This window comes from Cervus elaphus, chromosome 30, assembly GCF_910594005.1.
Source record: "Cervus elaphus chromosome 30, mCerEla1.1, whole genome shotgun sequence".
Lineage (NCBI taxonomy): Eukaryota > Metazoa > Chordata > Mammalia > Artiodactyla > Cervidae > Cervus > Cervus elaphus.
Genome location: NC_057844.1, coordinates 84,314,532 through 84,334,900, shown reverse-complemented (window position 1 = coordinate 84,334,900; position 20,369 = coordinate 84,314,532). Strand labels below are relative to the sequence as shown.

The window sequence follows — 20,369 nt, the reverse complement described above, 5'->3', positions numbered from 1 at the left end:
ACGAGGAAGCTGAGGCAGAGAGAGGTCCCAAGACTCGCTGGTCACCAAGTAAGTCGGTGGCCAAGCAGGAAGCAAAGAGCTCTGATTTCCAGCCTCTCTCGTTTCCACAGCCCCATTCTGCAGCCCCCTGATAATAAATGGACACTTCACAGACATTACTTCTGCTTCTGTTTCCCACGTGACTCCCGTATCAGCTTACTCGGATTGCCACCCCAGCATCGGATGGTGGGGCGGCCTACACAGCAGCAGTGTGCTGTCTCCCAGCCTGGCGTCTGGACGTCCCAGGTCAGGGGCAGCACTGGTTCCTTCTGAGGCCGCTCTCTGGCCTGCAGATGGCCGTCTTCTCCCTGCGTCCTCCCATGGTCTTTCCCCCGTATGTGTCCAAACCTGTTAGAATGGATTAGAGCCCACCCTAATGAGCACTCCTTTAAGACCCCATCTTCAGATACAGTCACATTCTGAGTTCCTGGGTGTTAGGGCTTCAGCATGTGAACTTCGAGGGGACACAGCTCTGCCCAGAACCCCCCATTTGTGGCATATTCTGAGGTTTGTGCACTGTCTGCAGGCACAGAGTGCCATCCAGCCCTCATCACAGCGTCTGGGAGGGAGAAGTCACACTGACTCAGAGACATTAAGTGACTTTCTCATTGTCACAGCATCAAACGGCCCGTGGTGGACCCCACACGCCAGCAGGCCTTCTAATCTGGAGGCCAGGGTCTTCTCACTAAATGTTTTGAAATCACGCCCATCACTGTTTGCCCATCAGGACATATTGATATAATCACTTTCCTCAGCACTGCTGCCCTCAGGTAGGGAAGATATTACAAAGCCCCTTTCATGACCTTCTGCAGATGAAACTCAAGTTTGACCTCGACCTTCCCCGGTCCACCTCTGAACCTTATGTTGTCTTTATTGTTCAGTCGCTAAGTCATGTCCAGCTTTCTGTGACCCATGGACTGCAGTATGCCAGGCTTCCCGTCCTTCACTGTCTCCCAAAGTTTGCTCACACTCATGTCCATCGAGTTGGTGATGCCATCCAGCCATCTCATCCTCTGTCACTCACTTCTCTTTTTTTTTTTTTTTTCATTTATTTATATTAGTTGGAGGCTAATTACTTTACAATACTGTAGTGGTTTTTGCCATACATTGACATGAATCAGCCATGGATTTACATGTGTTCCCCACCTGAACCCCCCTCCCACCTCCCTCCCCATCCAAACCCTCTGGGTCATCCTAGTGCACCAGCCCTGAGCATTTGTCTCATGCATCAAACCTGGACTGGCGATCTGTTTCACAATTGATAATATACATGTTTCAATGCTATTCTCTCAGATCATCCCACCCTCGCCTTCTCCCACAGAGTCCAAAAGTCTGTTCTATACATCTGTGTCTCTTTTTCTGTCTTGCATATAGGGTTATCGTTACCATCTTTCTAAATTCCATATATATGTGTTAGTATACTGTATTGGTCTTTATCTTTCTGGCTTACTTCACTCTGTATAATGGGCTCCAGTTTCATCCATCTCATTAGGACTGGTTCAAATGAATTATTTTTAATGGCTGAGTAATATTCCATGGTGTATATGTACCACAGCTCCCTTATCCATTCGTCTGCTGATGGGCATCTAGGTTGCTTCCATGTCCTGGCTATTATAAACAGTGCTGCGATGAACACTGGGGTGCACGTGTCTCTTTCAGATCTGGTTTCCTCAGTGTGTATGCCCAGAAGTGGGATTGCTGGGTCATATGGCAGTTCTATTTCCAGTTTTTTAAGGAATCTCCACACTGTTCTCCATAGTGGCTGTACTAGTTTGCATTCCCACCAGCAGTGTAAGAGGGTTCCCTTTTCTCCACACCCTCTCCAGCATTTATTGCTTGTAGACTTTTGGATAGCAGCCATTCTGACTGGTGTGAAATGGTACCTCATTTTGGTTTTGATTTGCATGTCTCTAATAATGTCACTCATTTCTCTTGCACTCAGTCTTTCCCAGCATCAGGGTCTTTTCCAATGACTCTGCTTTTTGCATCAAGTGGCCAAAGTATTGGAGCTTCAACTTCAGCATCAATCCTAATCCTTTTAACATCTCTCAGTACAGCAGTTTTAGGATCCTGCAAGTGCCATGATTTAATATTTTGACCACACAAAACTGTCCCCAATCTAAGTGACAATATCCACAACAGCTGAGACAGCACATTGGGCCCCCAGCACAGAGTTGAGCTCCCGTTCCCTGGAGATCTGCTGCCCAACAGCGTAAATACACTCAACGTACAGAGTTGTACACTTAAAAGGGGTTAAGCTGGTAAATTCAATGCTATGGTTTTTCTAACACAATAAAAAAAAAAAAAAACAATACCTTAAAGTGTATAGCCACAGCTGCACTGTGAAGAAAGTGAAAAGAGCGTCCACAGAATAAAAAAAATGTTTTGTGATCACATATCTGATAAGAGACTTGTATCTAAAACATAAAAAGATCTATTTGTTGCTCACTCCATCGCTTAGTCACATCCGACTCCGCGACCCCGTGGACTGCAGCACATCAGGCTTTCCTGTCCATCACCGACTCCCAGAGCATATTCAAACTCATGTCCGCTGAGTCAGTGCTGCCGGCCATCCATCTCATCCCTTCTCCTCTTGCCTTCAATCTTTTCCAGCATCAGGGTCTTTTCCAATGTGTTGACTTCTCGTATCAGGTGACCAAAGACTGGAGCTTCAGCTTCAGCATCAATCCTTCCAGTAAATTTTCAGGACTGATCTCCTTTAGGATTGACTGGTGGGATCTCCTTGCAGTCCAAGAGACTCTCAAGAGTCTTCTCTAACACCACAGTTCAAAAGCATCAATTCTGCGGCGATCAGTTTTCTTTAGGGTCCAACTCTCACATCCATACATGACCACTGGAAAAACCATAGCCTTGACTAGATGGACCTTTGTTGGCAAAGTAAAGTCTTTGCTTTTTAGCATGCTGCTTTTTAGATCTATTTATGGGGAGGGATAAATTAGGAGATTGGGATTAACATATATACAGTACCATATTTAAAACAGATAACCAACAAAGACCTACTTATGGCACAAGAAACTCTGCTCAATATTCTATAATAACTGAAGTGGGAAAATAATTTTAAAAAGAGTGGATGTGTGTGTATGTGTAACTGAATCACTTTGCAGTACACCTGAACTGATGGCATTGTTAATCAGCTGTGCGCCAACATAAAACAAAGATTAAAAGATAAATAAAAGATCTATTACAACTCAATAATAGAAAGACAAGTGACCCGAAAAAAATGGACAAAACCTCTGAACACACAGTTTTCCAAAGAAAACAGGCCTTCAGTCAAGCCTAGTACTCAGAGGGATGGTTAGACTTCCCTCAGTAGGAAAAAAAACCTCAACTAGTCATGCTGACTTATTGTTACATGATATATTAGCTTCCAGCTTGCCAGAGCTGACCAACAGACACGAAATACAGGGTACATAAATGTAATTTAAAATTTTCCACTAGCCACACTAAAAATAAATAAAAATAAACCTTGATATCAACTTGAATAATGTTTTTTATTTAACCCAATGTAACCAAAATATTTCCACCTACAATGCGGGACACCGGGGTTCGATCCCTGGGTCAGGAAGATCCCCTGGAGGAGAACATGGTACCCCACTCCAGGACTCTTGCCTGAAGAATCCCCACAGACAGAGGAGCCTGGTGGGCTACAGTCCATGGGGTCACAACGTGTCAGACACGCTGAGCGACTAAGCACAGCACAGCACATACAAAACATAAGTCTGACATGCACTCAATGGTAAAAACTACCGGTAAGATATTTCATATTCTTCTATTCTTACCAAGTTTTTACAGCATGCACTTAACCGTTACAGCGCATCTCAACTGGAGCATTCGGTTTCCACTGGGAATACCTGGTCTGTATTTAGGTTTCAGAATAAGAAAGAAAAGAAAAGAATGTAAGTCGCTCAGTCATGTCCGACTCTTTGCGACCCCGTGGACTCTAGCATACCGGGCTCCTCCTTCCATGGGATTCTCCAGGCAAGAATACTAGAGTGGGTTGCCATTTCCTTCTCCAGGGGATCATTTCAGAATATTTACAGTTAAAACAGAAGCCACTCATCCCCAAGTTGTTTTCAGGCTGTTTAAAAATATTTAACATTTTTTCCAATCACAGAATCAAGTTTAAGATTTTAAATTCAAATTGACAATACCAAAGCCTTTGACTGTGTGGATCACAATAAACTGTGGAAAATTCTGAAAGAGATGGGAATACCAGACCACCTGACCTGACTCTTGAGACACCTGTATGCAGGTCAGGAAGCAACAATTAGAACTGGACATGGAACAACAGACTGTTTCCAAATAGGAAGAGGAGTACGTCAAGGCTGTGTATTGTCACCCTGCTTATTTAACTTCTATGCAGAGTACATCATGAGAAACGCTGGGCTGGAAGAAGCACAAGCTGGAATCAAGATTGCCGGGAGAAATATCAATAACCTCAGATATGCAGATGACACCACCCTTATGGCAGAAAGTGAAGAAGAACTAAAGAGACTCTTCATGAAAGTGAAAGAGGAGAGTAAAAAATTGGCTTAAAGCTCAACATTCAGAAAACTGAGATCATGGCATCTGGTCCCATCACTTCATGGCAAATAGATGGGGCAATAGTGGAAACAGTGTCAGACTTTATTTTTTGGGGGCTGCAAAATCACTGCAGATGGTGATTGCAGCCATGAAATTAAAAGATGCTTACTCCTGGGAAGGAAAGTTATGACCAACCTAGACAGCATATTAAAAAGCAGAGACATTACTTTGCCAACCAAGGTTCGTCTAGTCAAGGCTATGGTTTTTCCAGTGGTCATGTATGGATGTGAGAGTTGGACTGTAAAGAAAGCTGAGTGCCGAAGAATTGATGCTTTTGAACTGTGGCGTTCGAGAAGACTCTTGAGAGTCCCTTGGACTGCAAGGAGATCCAACCAGTCCATCCTAAAGGACATCAGTCCTGGGTGTTCATTGGAAGGACTGATGCTGAAGCTGAAACTCCAGTACTTTGACCACCTGATGCGGAGAGCTGACTCATTGGAAAAGACCCTGATGCTGGGAGGGATTGGGGGCAGGAGGAGAAGGGGACGACAGAGGATGAGATGGTTGGACGGCATCACCGACTCGATGGACATGAGTTTGAGTAAACTCCGGGAGTTGGTGATGGACAGGGAGGCCTGGTGTGCTGCGATTCATGTGGTCGCAAAGAGTCGGACACGACTGAGCGACTGAACTGAACTGATGAAGATTAAGTACTGTTGAACGTTTTTAAGTCTGTGCCATTTGGATCTTAAGTTCAATGAAAAGGTACTGGCTGGCAGTGCTGTTAGCTTTGCACGTTGAGAAGATCTAGGAGAAGTGAAGAAGCCATCAGGCTGGTTTAAGCAAGAGACTGATTGTAGATAAAGAAGCAGCGGTGGGGAGTGGGGGGTGGGGAAGGAGAAGGACCTGGCCCCTGCAGGCACCGCTGGGCGCAGGGCCACCAGGACCTGTGTGGGGATGCAAGCCGGAGGGGAAAGTGCTGACCCAGTGCTGGGTGTGAGCCAAGGCAGAGACATGGGGGTCCTCTGAGAAGAGAGGCAGAGAGCCCAGCCAGGGGTGGGGGGTGAGTAGGGGTAGCACGTGTGGGGCACCCCAAGCATCTCAGCTGGGGCCAAGCAGAGACACCTGGCAGATTGCCAAACGCAGCCGCAAACTGGATTTAAACCCCAACTGGGGTCAGGGTGGGAGAGGTGAATTTAGGAACCATCTTCCTGGTCTTCCCTGGTGGTAAAGAATTCTGCCTGCAGTGCAGGAGACTCTGGTTCAATCCCTGGGTCAGGAAGATCCCTAGAGGAGGGAATGACAACCCACTCCAGTATCCTTGCCTGGAGAATTCCATGGACAGAGGAGCCTGGAGGGCAATAGCCTGCAGAGTGGCAAAGAGCTGGACACGACTGAGCGACCAACACTTTCACTTTTACTTCAGAAGGGCACGGGATGCGATGACATCCCAGGAAGAGAGCAGGGAGAGCAATGGATGACCCAGGACCCAGGACTGGGATCCTTGAACATCTGGAGGTGCGACGGAGAGCTGGGGAGTCCCTGAAGCCAGGTGGTCAGGGCCAACCTGCCGAGCGTCCGTGGAGGAAGAGTAGGATGGAGGGTTGATCACGGGCTTGGCGACAGGAAGGTCTGTGCTGTCACGGGGTGGGGGTGGGGCGCGGCATGCCGGGGGCTGACGCCCGGCTGGAACACTCGGAGGAGGGAACACGAGGCTTCTCTGACGTTGGACCCGGTTCGCAGCAGCTGAGAGGGTACACCTAGTGAAGCGCTGCCGTCCCAGGGCAGAGCGTCCCGGCTCACCCGTAGACCGTGTTGCCCCAGGTAGCAGGGCTGGAGCAACGCCGACCACGCGCTTATGGGATACTTCCACTTCCTGTCGGCCAACCGCCTGTCCACGGCCTTTGCCGGCTTCCTTTTGCTGTTCATCTTTCTTTTGTGGACTCTGTGTGTGCTGAATACCAATGCTTTGTCAAATGACTTGCAAACTCTTTCCTTCTGTCTGCTGCTTACCTTTCACTTTGTGTCTGGTGACTTTTGTCAAAATGAAGTTATCGATTATAATGTAGTCATGTGTGTTCTTCTTTGTAGGTAGCTTTGTGGGTCTTGTTAAGAAATCTTTCACTACTCTAACGCCATAAAGATGGTCTGCTGTCTCCTTGTGAACCATTTTCACTTTTGCTTCCACATTTCTAGTCCACACGGACCAGATTTTGAGTGTGGCATGACTCTCTGACTTACCCTCTTCTCACCCCTGGGGCATGGAGGCAGGCAGGGCCAGTGAGCGACGGTGACGCCAGCTTCTGGTCCCCGACTCTTCTTGGGAGAGGAGCAAGCCCTCGCCACTGTCTCCGAACCTTTGGCAAGTGCCTCTCGCATGACAGCCTGCTCTGCGCTGTGCTTCGGGGCGTGAGGAGGAAGGGGCCACCCTGCACCGGGGACGAGGGGGTCAGGGAAGGGCAGTGTCCAGGAGGGGCCATCTCCCAAGCGCCGGCGGTGCCGGGAGCCAGGCAGGCTCCAAGGGGACACTTGGAGTGGCTGGCTCACACCCTGAGCGGTGCCCGTGTCTGACAACAAGAGCCCTGGGTGCCTTGTCACTGTGACTCGGTCTCCAAGAGAAAAGACACACCTAACAGCAACGGCTCATGCCAGGGACACTGCGTCACTGAAATTTTATAAACTGTTGGTGGCGGGGCGGGGCAGGGGCAGGATAACACAGAGGCTTTGGAGAACAGTGAGTAACCTAGAGCCTCTCCATCTAAAACCCCTCCACACCCACAGCCTCTCTGACCCTGACTGGGACCCTTGTGCAGAACCAGAGGTAATAATGTTGATCTTCTTTAATGAATAAGCAGATCATGCCAACAGGCTGAGAAACATTCCTGCAACCAAGTGCGAAGTGTTAGCTGCTCAGTCATGTCCATGGACGGTCGCCCACCAGGCTCTAATGTCTATGGAATTCTCCGGGCAAGAACACTGGAGTGAGTTGGCATTCCCTTCTCCACGGGATCTTCCCAACCCAGGGATCAAACCCAGGTCTCCTGCATTGCAGGCAGATTCTTTACCATTGGAGCTGCCAGGGAAGCCCAGGGAGACCCCTGAACCGAGCTGAACCTTTCTTCAGCCTGAGTTGGGGGAGACGGGGCAGGGCTGGAGGACCGGCCACCGCGCCCTGGGCCGCCGCTCCGTCCACCCTGCCTGTCTCCGGCCGCCTCCCCCACCCCCAGCCCCACGTGGCCAGGAAGGGGTGCAGGGCTCCAGCAGAGTGGGACGACAGTGGCGTCCACGCGGTAGTCTTCCCGGTAGACACCTGGGGATCAAGAGACAGGAGCTTTTCTCTCCCACCTCGCCTCCGGGGCAAGGGTGCTTTTACTGTGACAGCCTCCCTCCAGTTATTTCATCAGGGGGCTAGGATCCCACTCTCCTCGGTAACAGAGATTCCCAGGCTGGCTGTGTCCTCTTGCTTCTGGAACATTCTTAAAGAACACATTCAGGGGTGGGCGTGTCAGGATGGGCGAGGATGACATGACAGACAGCAGGTGCCCATGGTCAGTCCAGCCCACAGCTGTCAGCAGCCTCTGCCCAAGGGCTCTGCCCACAGGGTGGCCTCCCGGGGACTTCCGGGCCACTCAGCCCCCCCACCCCCCTGCCAGGAATGGCCAGCACATTTAATAATAGCTGGGGCTCACTGGGGCTCTTCTCTCCCACGAGTTGGCAAGTTAAAGGTCAAGCAGTCGGGAGGGGCCTGCGGTCACTCTCAGCGGCGAGCGGGGCCCTGACCCCGAGCAGCCCGACCCAGCTGCCCATCTCTGGGCGCCAGCCCGCCAGCCCGCTGTTCCCCTTTCCTTCGGCAAACCTTCACCCTCCGTCCCCCACGGTTCTGCTTTCACGTTCTGCTTCTAGGGGAGCACAGAACTTCTGTTTCTATTTCATTGCAAGGGGACTTGTGCTAATCACTTTTCTAAAAAGATTTAAGGCAAACAGGACAATCGGTAAGATTCCAGAGCCTTCATGCTGTTTGTAGCGGAGATCCCTGGCCCAGGGCAAGGCTCTGTTTCTGAAAAGGAGGGGCCATCCATCAGATCTGAGTCTCAGCCTGCACTTCACGGAGCTCGCCCGGCTCCCGGGACTGCTGGCCCTTGGGAGATGGCCCCTCCTGGACACTGCCCCTTCCACAGGGTGGCCCCTTCCTCCTAGCGCCCCAAAGCACAGTAGAGAGCAGGCTGTCACTGAGAGCGGCACTTGCCAAGCTCAGCAAGTCTGTACTGAGGGTTTATAGGAATGGGGCGACTGTCCATGGTGTAAGGACAAGGCCTCTGAACCGGGCGGAGACGCCTGCCTCCCTGGATTCCACAGTGCTGGCACCCGGACCCGGACGCCCAGAGCTGCAGGAAACACATCTCTGCCGTCTGAGCCAGGCAGATGCAGCAGTTCTGATGGCAGTCCTTGAGTGGACTGAGGCTCTCAAGGCCAAGTTCACGCAGACTTGCCGTCTCCACAGGCGGACCTGGCAGCGTGGTGGGAGGCGGAGGGGCGGGGAGAAGGGGCTGCAGGGAGAACAGGACAGTAGGGGCTCTGATCCCGCTCTTAGGCCTTGGCGAGGCACCACCGCCGTGGGCCCTCCCGCCCCTCCCGAGCCACTGCACCCCCTCTTCGTCCCCCGTCTGCACCCCACCCCTCCCGTACTCAACACAGCAGAGCCCTCGAGGACTGACACTTTGAGGAACCACAGAGGCTCTGCGTGTGGTGGACAGCGCCGCCCACCTCCTCTCCAGCCTCGTCTCCTGAGACACCCCATCCACTGGGTCCAGTTTCCAGGGTGACCACAGCGCCCAGAAGAGGCTCGCCGCTGCCCACCAAGGCTGTGGACCCCTCTGTGCATCTCTCACGGGAACTTTCCTCCTCTGAGCCCGGCCTGTGCGAGCAGTTCCTCACACACACAATCCCCTTTAGGAAAACACAATGCCAATCCTAAAGGTAGGGCTGGGTTTGGCTTTGTTTCTAATACATATACTGAGTTTTGGATCTTCCTTTTTTCCATCACATCTTCAAATACCCAATTTTGCTTACATTAAAGAAAAAAACTACCAAAAAAAGAAAAAAATTCTTTCAAATTGTTAAAGAAGACATTATTCAAAGACACTTGTTAAAGTGTAGAAAGGCAGACTTAATTCAATGGGAGCCTTCAAATGGGTGCAGGGGTCACCACAATGGGACTGGGGAGATCTCTTTTTTTCTTGCAGTCCAGAAGGATTGGACTGAACTCTGAATATGTCAAGGGTAAGTGGGGACTCAGGCCAAGGAGCAGGGAGGGTGTCAGTGGATGGGGAATTACTAAGAGGAGGATAACTAAGAGGTCAACTAAACGTCCAGGATTCTGGCTAAACTGACCTAACAGGATTCTTGCTGAAGGCAGGCCAGGGAGAGCAGATGTCACCTGGGGGGAGGATGAAGAACCCGGTTAGATATAGATGGTTATCAGAGATGGGGGAGTCTAGCCAAACCAACTTACATTCTCACTAAAATCGGACAATGCAGAGATGAACACACAAGTCCAAATGCTGAGGCCTTGCTGAAATTAAGGGGAGCCTGAGTAGAGTTCAGTCAAGGAGAGAACCCTTGTCATTTATATACAGTTGCTTTATCAAATAAAATCAAAGGATGTGAGTTATGAATATACTTTTCTCCTCCTAGGACATTTTAAAAACAACAGCCCTAAAGAAAATCCGTAATTAGTAATAATTGTAAGAGTTGGGCAAAACCTGGGACCAAACAACTGGACTATTGGCTTCAGCAGGACTCCCAAGACCACCCCTTATCTTTCTCATATCCACAGCCACCATGTGGCATGTCTTAGGCAGTCATCATCCTTTTGGCCTATTTCGGGACAGCTACTTAAATGTGTATGTGTGCTTAGCAGCTCAGTCCTGTGGGACTACTTGCAATCCCCTGGTTCAGTGATAAAGAATCTGCCTGCAGTGCAGGAGACCGGGGTTCGATCCCTGGGTTGGGAAGACCCCCTGGAGAAGGAAATGGCAACCCACTCCAGTATTCTTGCTTGGGAAATTCCATGGACAGAGGAGCCTGGTGGGCTACAGTCCATGGGGTCGCAGAGTCAGACACGACTAAGCAGGAACACACGTTAAAAGAGGTTGCACTCAGTCGCTCAGTCGTGTCCGACTCTTTGCGATTCCATGGACTGTAGCCCACCAGGCTCCTCTATCCATGGAATTTCCCAGGCAAGAATACTGGAGTGGGTTGCCATTCCCTTCTCCCTAATAGACGTTACTCCTTGATAATGAAATGATTGATGATTTTCACATATTACTCAAATCATAAAAAAAATCTTCAAAGACCTGTGATCTCGACCACAGAGAGAGCATTTGGTATTTCCTTGCGTGCTGCAGGGCTTCTCAGCGATTTCGCCGTGGGTTCTCGGAAGCGTGCAGCCCACCTGAGAAGCAGGACCCAGAGCGTGGGAACCGCTCTCGGGGTCCCCAAGGACGCCCCGCCTGTTTCACTGCGAGAATTAGAGCCGCGGGGCCGTAGCCTCAGGGGGCCGCGCCCGCACCCCAAACCTGCAGCTCCGGGAAGTTTTCATTAAGGGGGTCAAGACAGGGTCAGCCCTAAGGTCTGGGCAGGAGACGCAAGCCCACCCGCAGGGCCCGAGAAGGGCCTAGCCCCGCCCCGCCCCTCCAGCGTCGGCATCGGCCCCGCCCCCAGGGATCCTGGCCCCACCCCCGACGCTTCAGGCCACGCCCCCAGCCCGCGCCGCAGGCCACGCCCCCGCGCCGCCCCGCCCCGTCCCTGTGCTCTCTCGGCTCGGCAGCGGGCGAGACGCGGCGGCCGCGCTGCTCTTGCTCCTTTGTGCTCGGACGGCGGCGGTGGCCTCTCGGGTCCTCCCTGAGGCGTCTTCTCTGCTCGCCAGTCCGCGATCTTACGTGACGGACCATGTCGGCGGTGGGAGCGGGCGTGGAGGCGGGCTTCTCCAGCGAGGAGCTGCTGTCGCTCCGCTTCCCGCTGCACCGCGCCTGCCGCGACGGGGACCTGGCCACGCTCTGCTCGCTGCTGCAGCAGACGCCGCGCGCCCACCTGGCCGCTGAGGACTCCTTCTACGGCTGGACGCCAGTGCACTGGGCCGCGCACTTCGGCAAGGTGGGCGCGGGCCCTTTAAGGCGCCATCTTCCGCGGCTTTGCTGCGGGGACCGGGGAGAAGGGGTCGGGGGCCGGGGCTTGGGGGTCGCAGGGCGTATCGGGGACGAGGGGCGGAAACCGGGGGTGCCGCGGCGGCGCCCCGAGGGGCCCGGGCGTTTGGTCGGCGGCGCGGGGGGGCGACCGCGGCCGCGAGGGGCGCGCGGGGCGCGCCGGGAGCGCCGGCGGAAACGGGCCCGGGGTGCGCGGCGCATGTGCGGCGGCGCAAGTTTCGGACGCGGGCTGCCGCCGGGAGGCGCCACCCTGGCGGCGAGGTTAGTCCGCAGCAGGCGAGGCCAAGGGCCGGGCAGCCCGTGATGGAGACGCGGCGCGCCGGCGCGAGTGTCTCTTGAGGGGAACTTCTCCCAGCGGAGCCTCCTCGCGCCGCTGTGACACGCCGCCCGGGAGCGTCTCTGAGGGAAGGTTCTCTGAGGGGAACTTCTCCGAGCGGAGCCTCTGCCGGGCCTCCTCGCGCCCGGGGAGGGGGGGGGGTGGGGGAGCCGCCCTCAGTTCACGAGGCGGGGCCGCCACCAGAGCGCCGAGTTGGAGGGTTTCGAGGTCAGGCGGCCGCGTCCCCGGCAGCCTGTCGGACGCGGCGCTCGAAGCTTCTGGGGGCTCCGTGCCGCGTGTTGCCCGGGTTGGTCACGTCCACGGCTCGTCAGTTACCTCGGGACTGGGCGGAGCGGATGGTGATTTAGTCGCTCAGTCGTGTCCGACTCTCGCGACCCCATGGACTGTAGCCTGTCAGGCTCCTCTGTCCATGGGATTCTCCAGGCAAGAGTACTGGCGCCGCTTTAAATCTGACGAGAGGCACCGGCGTGCCCCGTCCGCGCGGTCCGTGGGGTTGCTTGACCCGAGGAGTGCTCGTCCAGGGAGGTCCGCCAAGCTTCTCAGAAGCGGCCGTAATGACTTATTTGTGCCCGCTGCGGTCACAGCCCAGCGAGAACTTTTGGGAAGCAGCTTCCCGGCCTCCAGGAAAACGAAGTCGGGTTTATTTCAGTGAGAGAAGTGAGAGGGAGTCACGACGGCGGGGCGAGGAGGCTAGTCGTCCGGGACCGTGAGATTCTCCGACACCCCGCGTGCCCGGGGGAAATCAGTGTCAACAAACAAGAATAAAAGCGCCTTCCGGTGCTTCTCCCTTCTGCCTGGAATGTGGATTTCCCCAGCCGGTCAATTAGCTAGGGAGCCATGTCCCTGCTGAGCGCATCTTGCTTCATTTTTACATTAAACTATAAAGCATTGGTTCTCGACATCTTAGTGTTGGGGGTGGGGGGTGAAGACACCCTGGTAACGGGCCTCCTAGGTGGCCCAAGGATAAGGAATTCTGCTGCCAATGCAGGGGACGGTTCCATCCCGGGTTGGGAAGATACCCTGGAGAAGGAAATGGCAACTCCCTCCAGTATTCTTGTCTGGGAAATCCCGTGGACAGAGGAGCCTGGCAGGCTACAGTCAGTGGGGTCCGAAAGTGTCGGACTCGACTTAGGGACTAAACAGAACCACCACCACCCTTGTAATAGGCAAGGCAGATTTTGGGGGGAAAGGTTCCCCTATTGATTCTGACCCTCGCTAGCCTGGTTGAGAAGACACAGCAGGGCAACCCCAAACGTTCTGTAAAACGCTTAGGGACTCTTCACAAAGGGCTGTTTGGAGTGTTTACCAAGGCACAGGTACCTTCAGGTATCTAGGAATTAAAAATAGCCATAACTGGAGGATGGCTATGATGATGGAGATGGTGAATTTCATGCATGTGTATTTTTTTACGCATGTGTGTTTGTTTTTTTTTTTTAATTTATTTATTTATTTTTTTTATTAGTTGGAGGCTAATTACTTCACAGCATTTCAGTGGGTTTTGTCATACATTGATATGAGTCAGCCATAGGTTTACACGTATTCCCCATCCCGATCCCCCCTCCCACCTCCCTCTCCACCCGATTCCTCTGGGTCTTCCCAGTGCACCAGGCCCGAGCACTTGTCTCATGCATCCCACCTGGGCTGGTGATCTGTTTCACCATAGATAGTATACATGCTGTTCTTTTGAAATATCCCACCCTCACATTCTCCCACAGAGTTCAAAAGTCTGTTTTGTATTTCTGTGTCTCTTTTTCTGTTTTGCATATAGGGTTATCGTTACCATCTTTCTCAATTCCATATATATGTGTTAGTATGCTGTAATGTTCTTTATGCATGTGTGTTTTGTAATAAAAATGAAACCAGCTGAATTCACCAAGTCTCTACTTCTACAGAACATGAGTAGTACACTTTGGGACACCAAGTAGTAGATGACCCTCAGAGACCGAAAGTTGTAACTGGAGCCTTTTATTTTAGTGCCTTCCCTGGTCTTTACTCTGACTGTTGGGTCTTAGATACAGAAGGGGCCGTGAGAAAAGGCTGTTAGGGCAGAAGTTAGGCCAGGACTCCGGACTGAGGGTTCTCAGCCCTGTCTCCCCCCACCCTGCCAGCAGCTTCCCTCCTTTGGTGTACACACAAGCCTTCACTATTCTCTGCCTGTGCAAAAGCCAGCCAACCATTTAGCATGTTGCGAACTACTCTCAGGGCATCGCAGGTGGCTCAGTGGTAAAGAACCACCCACCCCACCCCTATCCCGCCAATGCAGGAGACGTGGGTTCCATCCCTGGGTTGGGAATAGTCCCTGGAGAAGAAAGTGGCAGCCCGTTTCAGTGTTCTTGCCTGGGAAATCCCATGGGCAGAGGAGCCTGGCGGGCTACAGTCCGTGGCGTTGCAAGAGTCAGATGCAACTGAGCATGCACGCAAGCCTTCATTGTTCTCGCTGCGAGAGAGCCAGCTGAGCACTTAGCGCGTCGTGAACTGCTCTCAGCCCTCAATGTGTTCCTAGAAATGTGCCAACTGCGCACAAATTACCTAACCATTTTATGAGGCTTGTTCACTCCAGAGGACTAAACCAGATATCATTTAAAAACTATAATTACACCTTGTTTTTACAAGATGTCGTATTGAACAGTATCTTTACAAAATTCCAAAGCTGGTTTCCTTCGTCAAACCGCGGTTAACAAATTTAAGTCCGGGGACCTCTCAGTTCATACTAAGATTAACCACATTTGGCATGTCAAGCTATTTTTATTCTTGTTTCATTTTTGTTGACTTTGAGACCTGCTCATCTTGTTACTATTATTGGCCTTCATTTTTCACTCAGTACATTAATAAAAGCAATATATAAAAATATACCAAAATAGCACCTCTTTTTCAGCCTTTAATCTGATTCAGGTTTCTTGAAGACAAATCATATTTTAAATCTATACCACCAACTGTGAGTTCATCCTCACAAAATCATTGATGGCAGTGCTCTGTCCTTTGGAAGGAAACAATGAAATTGCTGAAAGAGGATAAGAGACACGGGGTGAGACCCTTCCCCGTTGACTTCTGCGTGGTGGTTGGGGAGGAGAAACAGGCGATCGTCCTCGATCTGAGGACACACTGGGTGGAACAGTGGGCGTCTCTGAGGACAGAGGACCTTCCCTCACAGTGCTGGGCACAGCGTGGGCACTTGCTGAATACTAGAGTGTGATACTGGTGCCTGGCTGCAGAGTCTCATCTTGACTCCCGCCCGTCTGTCTGTCTGAGTCACCTGCCTGGGCAGAGCTCACCTGTGCCCCTCTCGGCCAGTTTCATCCTTGATGGGGGGAGGGGTCCTTACAGACGACGACAAGATGAAGTGCTCCCGTCTCGCCTGCCCTGCACCGTCTTCTCCCTGAGATCTGGAGCTGGGCCTGAGTGTGGCCTGTGCAGGATGCAGAAAATCCAACCAACCACTCTTAACTGTTTATAATTTGTTAGAATAGTTCGTGAAGGTGGCAAAGCTTAGCTCTGATCAAAATCCTTGAATATACAATCTAGTCTCTTCTGATTTGGGCTTTTTTAAAAATCAAATTATAGTTGATTTACAGCATTATATTGGTTTTGTTAGTTGTAGGAAAAACATTTAAATTTGTATTGTGTCCGTCATTTTGACTTCCTATTCCTGTGTACCAGCTTTTTTACAAGAAGAGAAAAAATGTGTTTTTAAATAGGTCTTTAAAATTTTGTGATATTGGGAAGGCATGACTTTGTTAAATAGAAAAAAGTTTAGCAAAACACCACTCATCCCCACCATAGAATTTAGATTGAGTTATGTTACTAGTGTACTGACTCTTGTGCCTGTTTCATCCTCCCCTGCTCTTCCCCAAGTTGGAATGCTTGATACAGTTGGTGAGAGCCGGAGCCACCCTGGACGTCTCCACCACCCGTTACTCACAGACCCCAGCCCACATCGCTGCTTTTGGGGGACACCCTCAGTGCCTCGTCTGGTTGATCCAAGCAGGAGCCAGCATTAACAAACCGGTAAGGGAGTGCCTGTGATTGACGTGGTTTGTTTTTGTTTTCTCCTTCCAGCTGTAATTACACAGTGTTGAGTTTTACATTGAGGCCTTAATTAGAGTTTGAGATCTTTACCTGTGGGCCAACTGGAACTTAAGTTTATTAAACTATTTGTGGATAATTGGCCTTCACATAGCAATGCTTTCTGTTCAGAGTGCTTTCACCTGTTGTGTGGCCTACTGTGATCCACAGCGAGCTGCCCAAGGTCACAGATGGTGACGGAAGGAGTCTGGTCTTGAGCCTAGGTTTCCTGGCTCCCTCGCTCACAGCTGCCTTAGCTTCATGTCCACCATTAGTTGTGAGAACACACCTGTTTGAGCAGGAGAATGGCTGTGAAGTCATCGACAATCATCTGGTTACGTTAGCTTTGGCAGGTTTACCACCTGAGTTATGTCACTCCGGGTACTAGGTGGGGATGATGCCCAGACGGAGGGAGGTAGTCCGGTGTCGTGTAGAAAGTGACTCCTGGACACCAGATTGAGGAAAGGTGTTGTAGCAGTCGTTTAAGTCAAGGGTCAGTGAGAAAGGGGAGTGAGGGGTGAGGGCTGTTTATTCTCTTTGTGAGACTGGGTGGGAAGGAAGGGCTACGAGGAGAGCCTGGATTTAGGCCCATTTCTTGCTGTTCTGCTTACCTGTTACCCTCCACGCCGCCTCCTCTCAGACATGGTCCTTCTGTGCCTTGTTGCCGTTGTCCGAGAATTCAGGAGTTCCAAGTGGGCAGCCGTGTGTGGTTGTGGCGCTAGGCGTTGCCTGTCCCCACTGGTCTCCTTCCTGCTCCTGGACTCTCCTCCCTCTTCCTCCTGGTGGAAGGGGCGCGCCCTGCCTCCTGTCTCTCTGGCCTTGGGCAAGCTGTTTCCTTGGTTGTGACTCATTTTCCTTATCAGTGAGATAGGATAGTGTGAATAGCAGTAATTACTGTTTAGTATATATGTGGAGTTTTAAGTGTAGAACATTCTTTATGATGATTTTAATTTAGTTGTTACATAACATTTAATTTGGAGAGCTCTAGAGATGTCGTCGAATGCTGTGTTTCAAAGATTTTTAAGCCCAGAAGCCCCCTTTTCATATAATGATTTATAGCAGCTTGGTATTTTCCACAGACACCCCTTCCCTGAGCTGCTCTGGATGGTACTGTGTGGAAGCCCTCCTCAGTTCTGCTCCCAGGGCAGACGTCCCCAGATCCCAGTCTCCTTGCAGCTCTCCTCTAGTGTTGAAACAGCCCACCTGGCTCCACACCCCCAGTCCTCTCACGGGCGGGGGTATTGCTCGGGTTTCTTAAGTGTCCTGACATGGCTCTTGGGAGGGCCTTGGCTGACTGGTCTCACATGTGGAACTTCGACCCGTCTGAGGCGCGGCTGCCAGGCTGGGCTGCGGTGACCGGCATCCCGAGGCCCAGGAGGCTTCCTGTTGGATCATCTCAAGGTAGACGGTTTTTCCTCAGTTCCCACATAAACATACATAGCTAGATCCAACTTTTTCTTATTGTTTGTGTGCATATGATTTTTGGAACCTAGTCTTCTTAATAAATTTTGTTTTAACTCATGTTTTAGTCTTAATCTTTTGGCATGTTAGTTACTAACCTTTCTAAGTTCATTTTCCTCAAGTTTAATGGAGACTTTGGCTGCCATCGCTAAGATTGGCACGAGTGGTTACTGAAGCATGGACGTGCTGTCTCGAGGCTCAGTGCTCTGAGATTACCCGAAAAGGAAGTGAAGTTAGTTTTTAAGTGGTATTTTTGTAGTCCATAAGTCACCTCTTTAATACCCCTTCTAGAATGGTGCTGGTGTTTGACACTGCCTTTAGTTTCTTACAACTAGATTAGAAATGAGAATTTTTTTTTTTTCCAATTAAAATTCAAGGTGACTTGTCTGCTTCAGATTTCTGGCACTTCTCCCTCTGTCTTTTGTGACTCAGAGTTTGCCAGCAGTAGTTCTAGAGTCATGTTACAAGCTGTTTGGTATTTTTGAAATATGACTGGTCTGAACTTGAGATGTGAGTAACCATAAAATGGCTCTTGACTCTCGTTCTGTTGTTGCAGTTTTCTTTAAATAGTGTTCATTCTGCCCTTCCCAGCTTATGTGGTCTCCTCGTATAACACAGAGTAGAAGCCAGGGTAGTTTTGCTTTCTTCTCTGGCTTCTGTTGCTATCCCACCATCTTCTTGAAATAACATAGAAAACCTTTTTTCTTGTACTAAAGATAGTTTTTAAAATCCTTTTTTGTTTTCTTTAGTTTCTGTGTTATTTGGCAAAATCTCATCTAAATCTTAGTTCTGCTTTCCCTGGCAATACACGTAGGAGATTTTTTTACATGTCCTCCTTTTTACATGTCCTTAGTATGTGCCTCCTCTCCCCTCCCTTCCCTTTTCAGAGAATAGGGGTAGGTTTTTGTAGTTGTTTTAAGTCTGACTTTACCAAATAGTTTACTGTATAGCCTCATGATTTTCTGCTTCTTTCTTCAAAAATGGGACTATTCTGCTGGGAATTTTTATGTCGCTTTTGAACTTAAATACACATGCTTTTGCCTCCAGTAAGCAGCTGAGTCTTTCACGTTATGTTTTTTAATAAAATGCTCTACCCCTCTTTCTACTCCAGCCCTCACCTAGTTTCCCCCGTGCTGCGCACCATGAGCAGTTGCCCCACTCCTGCTTTGCGCCTTTTCCCTTACCTATGTGTGGTCTTCTGTACTAAGTTCACATTCAGTGATGATGGGATATGATGGTGTTTCTGAGGCAGAAAGTCCTAAATCAGTTGTTCTAATGGAAACAGCTTCTCTTGATTGCTGTCTTTCTTGACCTTTTATTTTACCCCAGAGTCTATGAATGAAATTGTATTTCAGATTTGTTTGGTTCTTTCATACAGTGTAGAATAATTCTTTTTTTTAATGACTGTATTATTCTTCAGAGTCATTTCCCTGAGTTGCTCACTTCTCTGCCTCCTTCAATGTTGTTTTCTGAAGGGTCAGTCAGGTTCTAATGCAGCCTTTCTGAAAGTCCTTAAACAAAGTTGCTTGTCACAAACAGCCTAAATTGTGTACGGAGCTGCCTGCGTCTGACTCCCGTGTTCTCTCTTCCTGTTTTTTCTCGACCCTTTATCTCAGCAGTCTTGTCTAAAGTGTAGGCCTGATTGGCTCTCAGGATAAAACATCCGGGGCAGTGAGGGCACTGGGTGTGCCTGAGATGATGTGTGGCCTCTGGCTGTCCTGTGGGAGACTTAGATGAACGTGGGTAGACTAGACCAGACGTTGGATGTTAGGCCTGAATTACTAGCTTTGTCTGAGGACAATGATTTTGGGCTGTATATGCATTCGCACAGTGAAGACTTCCCTGGTGGCTCAGACAATAAAAGCATCTGCCTACAATGGGGGAGACCCAGGTTCAATCCCTGGGTCGGAAAGATCCCCTGGAGAAGGAAATGGCAACCCACTCCAGTACTCTTGCCTGGAAAATCCCATGGATGGAGGAGCCTGGTAGGCTACAGTCCATGGGGTCGTAAAGGGTCGGACATGCCTGAGCGACTTCACTTTCTTTCACCGTAAGAATTATTTCTAAATGGTGCCTATAGTGTCCATGCTGTCATTGCTGCGAAGGCCCCTTGATTGTTTTGTTCTCGTCCTCAGAGTCCAGCAGTGTGCTCCTTCCTTGGTCTGCTCTGCTCTTTGATCTACATTTCTTTGTGTTTTGCATCAAATTCGGCTCACCTTATTCTGTTTCAAAGAAGGCTGAGATGGTCCATGGCCTTCATTAATGACTCTAGAATGTGGATCTGAATGTCTTCACTGTTGTGTATCATTTTGTCATTTCAGGACTGTGAGGGCGAGACTCCTATTCACAAGGCGGCTCGCTCTGGGAGCCTGGACTGCATTAGTGCCCTGGTGGCTAACGGGGCTCAAGTCGAGTAAGCATCTTCATTTATTCATGCCAACCAAATATGTAGTCAGGGGTGCTGTGTTTAGAGACAGGCTTAGAGCAAGCACAAGTTCTGAGCTTTGTTTTTAACATTAGTAATATAGTTCTGCTTTTTAGATCAGTTGGCGGTAGTAAGCAGGTTGTTGTGTGGGTAAAGTTGACCACTAGCAGAAGGGGCCTTGATCACAGCAGCCTTGGAATTCCTGGCATGAGAGAGAGAGAGAGTGAGCGAGGGTACTAGGGTGGAGATGACAGTTAACTCGTTAAGTTTGGAGCCTGGCATTGTTGACTTTACC

General features: G+C 50.4%; 1 protein-coding gene across 3 annotated transcripts in view; it reads left to right on the top strand.

Moving 5' to 3' along the window:
* Positions 1–11,377: 11,377 nt before the first annotated feature.
* ANKRD10 (ankyrin repeat domain 10) overlaps positions 11,378–20,369 on the top strand; it is a 32,126-nt gene continuing 23,134 nt past the window's right edge. For 2 of the 3 annotated variants that reach the window (XM_043892465.1, XM_043892464.1), the window contains exons 1-2: positions 11,378–11,739; positions 15,979–16,131. In XM_043892465.1, the coding sequence (XP_043748400.1) occupies positions 11,536–11,739; positions 15,979–16,131 (357 nt within the window). In that variant the 5' untranslated portion in view covers positions 11,378–11,535. Of the gene's footprint in view, positions 11,740–15,978; positions 16,132–19,970; positions 20,063–20,369 lie in introns of all 3 variants that reach the window. The other variant, XM_043892463.1, reaches the window with a different exon arrangement.